The following is a 9,173-nucleotide window of genomic DNA, read 5'->3' as shown; positions in this document are numbered from 1 at the left end:
GAAGATGAAATACTTCAAAAACGATTTCAGAGTTTGATGTCAAAAAATAATAGAAATCGAGAATAACGAAGAAAGAGAATAGAGAGAAAAGCACGTAAATGAAGAAGGAGAAAGAGAAGGCAAGAAATTCGAAAAAAGGAAACAAAATCCTTTCAAAAATTAAAATTCCGTTAGAGGCACATTTGAGCATAATATCAATTAGAGGACTTATAAGACTTCTATAGCAGAATCACTTGTACGTAGAGATTAATTCAAATTTGATAATTAAAAATTTTTAGATAATTAATTCTTTTCATGTGATATTAATAGTTGAAAAATTAATTTATTAAATATTAATTTATTTAAATTTATCAAATAATTTAATAATTCTCAACTGTTTCATAAGTTACTTATTCTATTACTCTATATATAATTACGTACTATATGTAAAAGACATTAGAAAGAATTTTATTTCATAATTTTTTTTATTACTGTGTATTTTCATAATTTTTCTTTTATCAAAACACACAAAAAGAAAAGAGAGGGGAAAAAAAGGCATTAGTCTAAATCATAAATTGAGAGTATAATTTAAATTCCAAGCATGCTAAAATTAAACTTGACTCATTTTATTTTATTTTAAAACAAACCAAATAATAATCAACCGAGCCAAGAACCAATCCATATCACTATTCATACAGGTTTACGAGTATCCCAGTGTATTTTTATAGAGTATGCAGCACATATGCTTCCACAGAATTGTCTTCAATTCATAAACTTGTACACTATTGTTCAAATATAGAGGACTTCTAGTTCTTCAAGCTGAGATACTTGAATCTTTTGGTGGAGTGTTAGAAAGCTTCCATGTAGCTTTTCCATGAGTTTCATTAAAGTGACGAGTACCTGCTACATCCTCAATTGGAACTGCATCGGAAATTTCTTTTAAGACCCTTTCTTCAAGTCTCACTACTAAGGCACCAATGTTTTGATCCAGATTCTTAATCTTGGTTGTTCCTGTAAAGGTGAACACAAATTTCAGCAAGTAACTAATAATATTATGTATAATATTTTTTATACATTATATATTAGGTAATGTCTAATTTGTAGTCTAAAATTTTATCGTCTATCAAAATAATCTTTGACTTTTAAAAAAGATCAAATTGGTTCCTAAATTTATAAATTATGAATCTCGTTTGTCTCTAATTTAAGCGTCGTTAATACTAGATATGGAAGTGTGACATCTCTGACTGTAAGAAGACGTGGTTAAGACTTTAATATAATTAAATAGATGTATTAAATTAGTTAATTAAACTCATTTTAATTAATTGATTTTATATTGGTGTAGATACTAAAATGAACCAAATTAACAAATTTGAGATACATATTTGATTATATTAAAATCTTAATCATGTTATCTTCGGTTGGGATGTCACACTAGTATTGTAATGCTCCAAATTAATTATATATTAGCAGTAGTTAAATTAAAGTTGAATACAATTTATAAAATTGAAAGATCAATTTGGTTATTTTAATAAATTAAAGACTATTTGAATAAGTGCTTAGAATTTTCAAAAACCAAATTTGATATTACATCTTATATATATACTTGTAAATGAAGAAAATTAAAAAGAAATGTATAGTAATATTTTGGTATGTTACCGACCAGGGATACGCGCAACATCATTGCCTTGTTGGAGAATCCACGCTAATGCCAATTGGACAGGGCTGCATTGGTGCTTCTTAGCAAGGCTTTCTATTCGCTCATATATCTTCTTGTTCTTCTCCAAGTTCTGTACTTGGTAGCGAGGATGAGCATTCTAGTAAATAAAAAAGTAACCCTCTATTAGACAACTAAATAATTATTCTTTTTCGTCTATAATAGCAAAATTATTAGAATAAGTGTTGAATTTGATCTATGAATTTTTACTACTAATCTTTGGTTTTGAGTATAAAAATATTCGATTTGATCTCTGAATATATAAGGATGGATTAAATTAAAATTTTTGTTACTAATTCTTTTAGCAAAATACTTAAGTGTTTAGATAATTACTACTATAGCAGTTTAACAGCTAGTTTACATAACGTAAGAGGTCGAACTCAATTTAGTCTTAATTTGATCGTTTAATAAAATAAATTTTATAGATGTAGATATCTTAATTTTATCTCTTGAAAAAACTAAATTGAGTATTATATTAAGTTACCATAACTACTAGTCATATTGACGATGCAAAAGATAGATTAAATTCATAATTATAAACAAAGCACAAAATTAAATAAGTTTAAAATTTTTCAAAAAGCCAAACTAGTTATGGAGTAAAAAGATAAGGATCAGATGAAACTTTAATTAATTTGTTTCATAAATATACATACCAAAACACTATCGGCTGGAAGGTTTTCCACAACTCCTTTACCACCAAAAAAGCCACGACCAAGAGGACTGTATGGTACAATTCCAATACCAAGCTCTCTGAAAAAAAAAATATTAGAAAAACTCAATTTCACATCATCACAAATAAATGAAATACACATTCAGAAACAACAGGTCCATGTTTTCCCCCTCTATATTAAATTATAACAAGTCATAAAAGTCTCATACCTGCCTACTTCTATGAAATTAAGTAACTAAAATTAACCTGCAAAGAGGAATTATCTCTTCTTCAATATCACGAGTCCAAAGTGACCATTCCATTTGTACAGCAGTAATTGGATGAACTGCATGTGCCCTCTTTATTGTATCCGAGCTAGCTTCAGATAATCCAATGTATTTAACTTTTCCCTCTTTCACCAATTTCTTAAGTTCACCCATCTATTGTAATACAACAAATTAGTTATTAATAATGTACCTAATAAGATAAAATAAGTCAAAAAGTTTTGGAATGTTATCCTTTTCTATTTCATAATATATAATTTTAACAAATTTTAAAGGTAAAGATATTATAAAACACAAAAAAAGGTATTAAAAAGATTTAACAAGTATAGAATAATGTGTCCTATGCTCCAATTCATTTAATTTGTAAAACTATTAAAAGAAGTTCTTAACTGTGTCTTCTATAGGGACTGTTGTGTCCACTCTATGCTGAAAATAGAGATCAATGTATTCAAATCCAAGACGTTTCAAACTAGCTTCGCAACATGAGCGTACATAGCTTAGTGTACCATTGATCTTCATATCAAAAGTATTCGTATCTAACTTTTCAACGCCAAACTTTGTAGCTATTTGGATCTTTTTTCTAGGGAGTTGCTTTAAAGCCTGAAAAAGAAAATTACAATATTATACATCAGGAAATCTACAAAAACTATCAATTCTTAATTAATAAAAACTTTACTAACAAGAGCCTCAAAAAAACGTAAAAGTTTTTTGGGTAAGTTCCAGTCATAGCTTCTTGAATTTTAATTTACACTATAGTTTAAAAAACCGGAGCGAAAAGCAGGCGATCCCACTTCACGACCAGTCCAAATTGGATATTGGATCAAATAAAAAACAAAACCAATGAAAATCAGTTTGACTCAGCCTGTCTTTACAAAACCTTATTAATCGGCGAATTTGAGAAACCCATAGTGGATCAGATTTTATTTTTTAAAAAAAAAACTTTCCACCCCGGAAGGCCGATACGATGTTGCTTACATTTAAAAAAAAAAAAAAACCCTATGTTGATCGAACTAACCCGAAGCTCTCTCTCACTCTCACTCTCAAATGGCACCCATAGAGCTGAGAGCTCATCTCACCTCACCTCCATTCTGTAAAACAGTAGCAGTCATTGGTGGATGACACAAAGTAGCTGTTGTTTTGGAAATTCCAAGAAACCCCATGTGCAATTAATGCAATACAATATAGAAAAGGTAAGAATGTATTTGGTATATGTTTTTATTTTTTGTTTTATTTTTATTATTTTCTGTTTTTAAAATTTTGTAAAAGAAAAAAAATAAAAGAAAAAAAAAAAACAAAAAATGAAAAAAAATATTAAAAAACCAAAATAAAAAATAAAAATACATACCAAATATAGCTAAATATCCAAGTTTCTTTTATTAAAAATGTAAGAGACTATATATATAATACAGAAGTGTTACACATACAAGTCATTTTGGTTTACAAGTTATACAAGTTGGGCCAAACCTAATAAAAAGGACGCTCATCCATTCGAGCGTGTAAACACACGCACTATTCAACAGTTTTCATAATGCGCTTCGGGTTCCTCCTCTTTCTCCTTCTCTTTCTTTTTCTTCTCCTTCTTTGAATTTTTCTTCCTTTTTCTTCGCGTGTTTCATCTTCATAGTCGTTTTTTTTATTACTGTTGTTGTTGCTGCATTTTTTTTCCTCCTTCTCTTTCTATTCATTTTGCAACATTATGTATTTTTTTTTCTTTGTTTGATTTTCTCCTCCCAAGAAAAATTATGAAAATATAAAATAAGAAGATGAAGAAGAAAAAGAAGTAGCAGAAGATGAGGAGGAGGAAGAGGAAAAGTTTTTAATTATGCAGAACTTATCAACACACATACACCAAAAATTCTTAAAGAATACACCCAAATATCTTTGTGTTACACCCAATTTGCTACAAATACAAAAGAGTATTTTCTCTAATGCTGTATTTTTCTTTTTCTCTTTTTCCTTCTTTCTTTCTTTTTTTTAGTTGAACGAATGTATCTTGCAAGTAATTTTGTACCATTATGAAAATATGAAATAAGAAGATGATGAAGAAGAAGAAGTAGCAGAAGATGAGGAGGAGGAAGAGGAAGCGTTTTGAATTATGCAGAACTTATCAACACACATACACCAAAAATTCTTAAAGAATACACCAAATATCTTCGTGTTACACCCAATTCGCTACAAATACAAAAGAGTATTTCCTCTAATGCTGCCTTTTTCTTATTTCTTTCTTTCTTTTAGTTGAACGAATGTATCTTGCAAATAATTTTGTACCATTATGTGTTTCTTCTTCTTTGTTTACTTTTTTTGTTTTTATTTTAATTAAAACATTAAAACAAGAAGAAACTTGAGAAGATAAAACAAAAAAAAAGATGAATAAGAAAAAAAGAAAATGATGATGATGATGAAAAAGAAGAAGAAGCAGCAGTAGAAGATGAGAAGAAGGGAGAAGAAGAGTTCTGAATTATGCAGAACTTATCAGCACACATACACCAAAAATTCTTAAAGAATATACCCAAATATCTTCATATTACACCCAAATACAGAAAAATACTTTCTTTAATGCAAAAATTTTACATTACATTTAATTCAAACTATCAACAATGCACAACATTTTTCACAACCAAAAACAATATTATTCAACAATAGAATCATAAACTACTAACGAAAACATTAACTAGAATCGAACCACACCTCGACCACTTGATTGGATTCAATATCATCAATTTCGTTTTGGTTCAATTGACAATCAGAACTTTAATTATTCATTATCTTCAACAATGAGATAATTGATGATGGAGGAGAAGGAAAAAAAAGAAGGAGGAGAAGAAATTCCAATGAAAAAAGAAGGAGAAAGAAGAGGAGGAGGTGGTGTTGGTGAGAGAGTAAAACAAAAAGAAACTTGAGAAGGTAAAACAAACAGAAAAAGATGAATAAGGAAAAAAAGAAGAAAATGGTGATGATGATGAAAAAGAGAAGAAGCAGCAGCAAAAGATAAGGAGGAGGGAGAAGAAGAGTTTTGAATTATGCAAAACTTATTAGTAGACATGCACCAAAAATTCTTAAAGAATACACCAAATATCTTCGTGTTACACCCAAATTTGCTGCAAATACAGAAATAGGTTTCCTCTAATGCTGCATTTTTTCTTCTTCTTTTTTTCCATTCTTTTTTTCTTTTAGTTGAATGAATGTAAGTTCATCATCTTCCAAGTAATTTTGTACCATTATGTGTTTCTTCTTCTTCTTTGTTTGTTTTTTTTTGTTTTTATTTTTATTAAAAGAGTAAAACAAGAAGAAACTTGAGAAGATAAAATAAGAAAAAATGAATAAGAAAAAAAAGATGATGATTATGATGATGTGAAATAGAAGAAGAAGAAGCAGTAGAAGATGAGGAAGAGGGAGAAGAAGAGTTTTGAATTATACAGAAGTTATCAGCACACATACACTAAAAATTCTTAAAGAATACACCCAAATATCTTCGTGTTACACCCAAATATTTTCGTGTTACACCAAAATTAATGTAGAACTTTTACATTACATTCAATTCAAACCATCAACGATGAAACATTATTCACCTATAGAATCATAGACTACTAACGAAAAAATTAACTACACCTCAACTACTTGATTGGATTTAAAACAATAATTAATTTCGTTTTGCTTCAATTGATAATCTGAACTTGAATTATTCATTATCTTCAACAACGAGATAAGGAAGAGAAGGAGAAAAAGGAAGGAGAAAAAGAAATTCAAATGAAAAAAAAAGGAGGAAGAGGAGGAGGAGGAGGAGGTAGTGTTAGTGACGATGATAACGAAAGAGAAGATAAAGAAGAAGAAGAAGAACGTGCAGTAAGAAGAAGGTAAAACAAAAAGAAACTTGAAAAGGTAAAACAAACAGGAAAAGACGAATAAGAAAAAAAAGAAGAAAATGGTGATGATGATGAAAAAGAGAAGAAGCAGCAGCAAAAGATAAGGAGGAGGGAGAAGAAGAGTTTTGAATTATGCAGAACTTGTTAGTAGACATGCACCAAAAATTCTTAAAGAATACACCAAATATCTTCGTGTTACATCCAAATTTGCTGCAAATACAGAAAAGTGTTTCCTCTATTACTGCATTTTTTCTTCTTCTTTTTTTCCTTATTTCTTTTTTTCTTTTAGTTGAATGAATGTAAGTTCATCATCGTCCAAGTAATTTTGTACCATTATGTGTTTCTTCTTCTTCTTTGTTTGTTTTTTTTGTTGTTTTTATTCTTATTAAAAGAGTAAAACAAGAAGAAACTTGAGAAGGTAAAATAAGAAAAAATGAATAAGAAAAAAAAAGATGATGATTATGATGATGATGATGAAATAGAAGAAGAAGAATCAGTAGAAAATAAGGAAGAGGGAGAAGAAGAGTTTTGAATTATGTAGAAGTTATCAGCACACATACACTAAAAATTCTTAAAGAATACACCCAAATATCTTCGTGTTACATCCAAATATTTTCGTGTTACACCAAAATTAATGTAGAACTTTTACATTACATTTAATTCAAACCATCAACGATGAAACATTATTCACCTATAGAATCATAAACTACTAACGAAAAAATTAACTACACCTCAACTACTTGATTGGATTTAAAACAATAATTAATTTCGTTTTGCTTCAATTGATAATCTGAACTTGAATTATTCATTATCTTTAACAACGAGATAAGGAAGAGAAGGAGAAAAAAGAAGGAGAAAAAGAAATTCAAATGAAAAAAAAAAGGAGGAAGAGGAGGAGGAGGAGGTAGTGTTAGTGACGATGATAACGAAAGAGAAGATAAAGAAGAAGAAGAAGAACGTGCAGTAAGAAGAAGAAGAAGAACATGCAGTAACGGCACGAAGAAGAGCGTATGCGTGTTAAATTGAAATCTGTTAAATTAAGAGGCGTGTGAAATGTGCATGCGTAAGACGTACGCGTGAGAGTGATTTAAAAAAAAATGACTTGTATGAACTTGTATAATAAAATAACTTGTACGTATTACATAATTTTTTTTAGAAAGAAACAAATTTATATCCTTAAAAATTGTAATTGCAAGCGAAACCCAAATAAATTTATGAAGAAGTAGTAATTTACCTTTCCGACCAAAATTTCATTAGCATTGAGTCCATAAATATCAGAAGTATCAAAAAAGGTGATTCCCTTATTAAAAGCATGCTTAATAATAGAAATGCCTTCCTCTTCAGAAACACCAGCAGCGTAGGCTCCAGTAAGGTTCGCACATCCAAATCCCAACTTTGAAACCTTAATAGATATGAGAGTAAATAATTGAATCATAAATTAATATATAAATGTTTCATAATATCCAAGTTAAAATATTTAAAAAGACAAAACTACATTGGACCAACAGTTATCTTTGACTGCAAATCCTTATATTAATTTGTACAAGATACATAATGCTTGATCCACAATACCAATAAAATTATTAATTTATTATTATTAGATGCTCCACTTTGAAGATATACTTTAATTTGAATATAAGCCCCAGAAGATTAGAAAAATTATTAGGTATTTTCGGTGCAAATGATCGTTTTTGTATTAATTGAATGACAAGTGATTAACAAATATTTATATATAACAAAATTACTTTAGTGTATATGACATAAATTGATTGAAAAAAAATAAATTTTTGTATTTTACTTTGAGAACATCTAATAAATAATAATAACTCAGTAGATTGATAGGTTATTCTTATCTTTTAAACAAACTTTAGAGTTTGAATTAGAATATCGAGTTTAATACCTCAAAGCCTTGGTTACCAAGTTTCACACGAGGAATATGGATGCTCTGAACTTCGGCCATTGTCTCTGTATTTACGCTACACAAATCAGAATGAGTATGTCACCATAAATCAGAAAAGTAAAACATTGCTCTTGGTTGATCAATGACTTGATCTTCTTTTATTTATTTATTTATTTATTTCTCTCTCTCTCGCTCTCTCTATTTTTTTTTTCCTTTTCGTTTTTAAGAATAATCAATCAATATATAATACTTAGTGGAGAAAATCATGAAAGGTTTAGTAGAATAAATACTAATCAACACAAGACGTTAGCACCAGGGGCCGAACTAGAAAAATAACTAAGTGGGACCGTAAATTAAGTACGAGATTATTGAAGTTGTGTTTAAGGCCACGGATCTTTTATTCCTATTTTTATGTGAAAGTATGATTAACTATTATTAAAATATTTATAAAATAAATTTTATTTTTTATTTTTGAAAGAATAAATAATTACAAATTTGCCTTTTTAATTTTTTTGTTTTACATATTCATCCTATTTCTTTTAATCTAAATTTTAAAGAAAAGAGACCAGAGTTCTGTTAGGATTTTTATCCTTCTCTCTGCTTCCTATCAACATTGTTCTTTGTTCCTCCTTTTCGCGGTAGTTCGCTCTCTGATTTTTTCTCTGCGCCGTGCTTATTCTTTGATCCTCTCCATCTGCGCGGTTGCTCGTTCTCCCCTGTACCGTCATCGTGCTTGTTCTCTGATTCACGACACTGCAACACGTTGCTGCCGCCCCAACACGCT

General features: G+C 29.1%; 1 protein-coding gene across 1 annotated transcript; it reads right to left on the bottom strand.

Moving 5' to 3' along the window:
- Positions 1-581: 581 nt before the first annotated feature.
- Positions 582-8,475, bottom strand: LOC107465788 (probable aldo-keto reductase 1). Its single transcript, XM_016084764.3, has 7 exons — positions 8,390-8,475; positions 7,724-7,891; positions 3,017-3,226; positions 2,610-2,782; positions 2,347-2,443; positions 1,640-1,793; positions 582-990 (listed from the first exon to the last, which is right to left on the bottom strand). The coding sequence occupies exons 1-7, from the start codon at positions 8,447-8,449 to the stop codon at positions 794-796; spliced, it is 1,059 nt and encodes a 352-aa protein (XP_015940250.1). The 5' UTR covers positions 8,450-8,475; the 3' UTR covers positions 582-793.
- Between the last annotated feature and the right edge of the window lie 698 nt (positions 8,476-9,173).

Source organism: Arachis duranensis, chromosome 9 (genome assembly GCF_000817695.3).
Source record: "Arachis duranensis cultivar V14167 chromosome 9, aradu.V14167.gnm2.J7QH, whole genome shotgun sequence".
NCBI classification, from domain to species: Eukaryota; Viridiplantae; Streptophyta; class Magnoliopsida; order Fabales; family Fabaceae; genus Arachis; species Arachis duranensis.
This window is presented reverse-complemented; position numbering and strand designations above follow the sequence as displayed.

Excerpts from the sequence above, each read along its gene's own strand:
- LOC107465788 (XM_016084764.3), bottom strand. The coding sequence starts at position 8,449 with ATGGCCGAAGTTCAGAGCATCCATATTCCTCGTGTGAAACTTGGTAAC. Across the intron at positions 1,794-2,346 it reads TTCCAGCCGATAGTGTTTTG|AATGCTCATCCTCGCTACCA; the intron begins GTATGTATATTT and ends TTTATTTACTAG. Across the intron at positions 991-1,639 it reads TGATGTTGCGCGTATCCCTG|GAACAACCAAGATTAAGAAT; the intron begins GTCGGTAACATA and ends TCACCTTTACAG.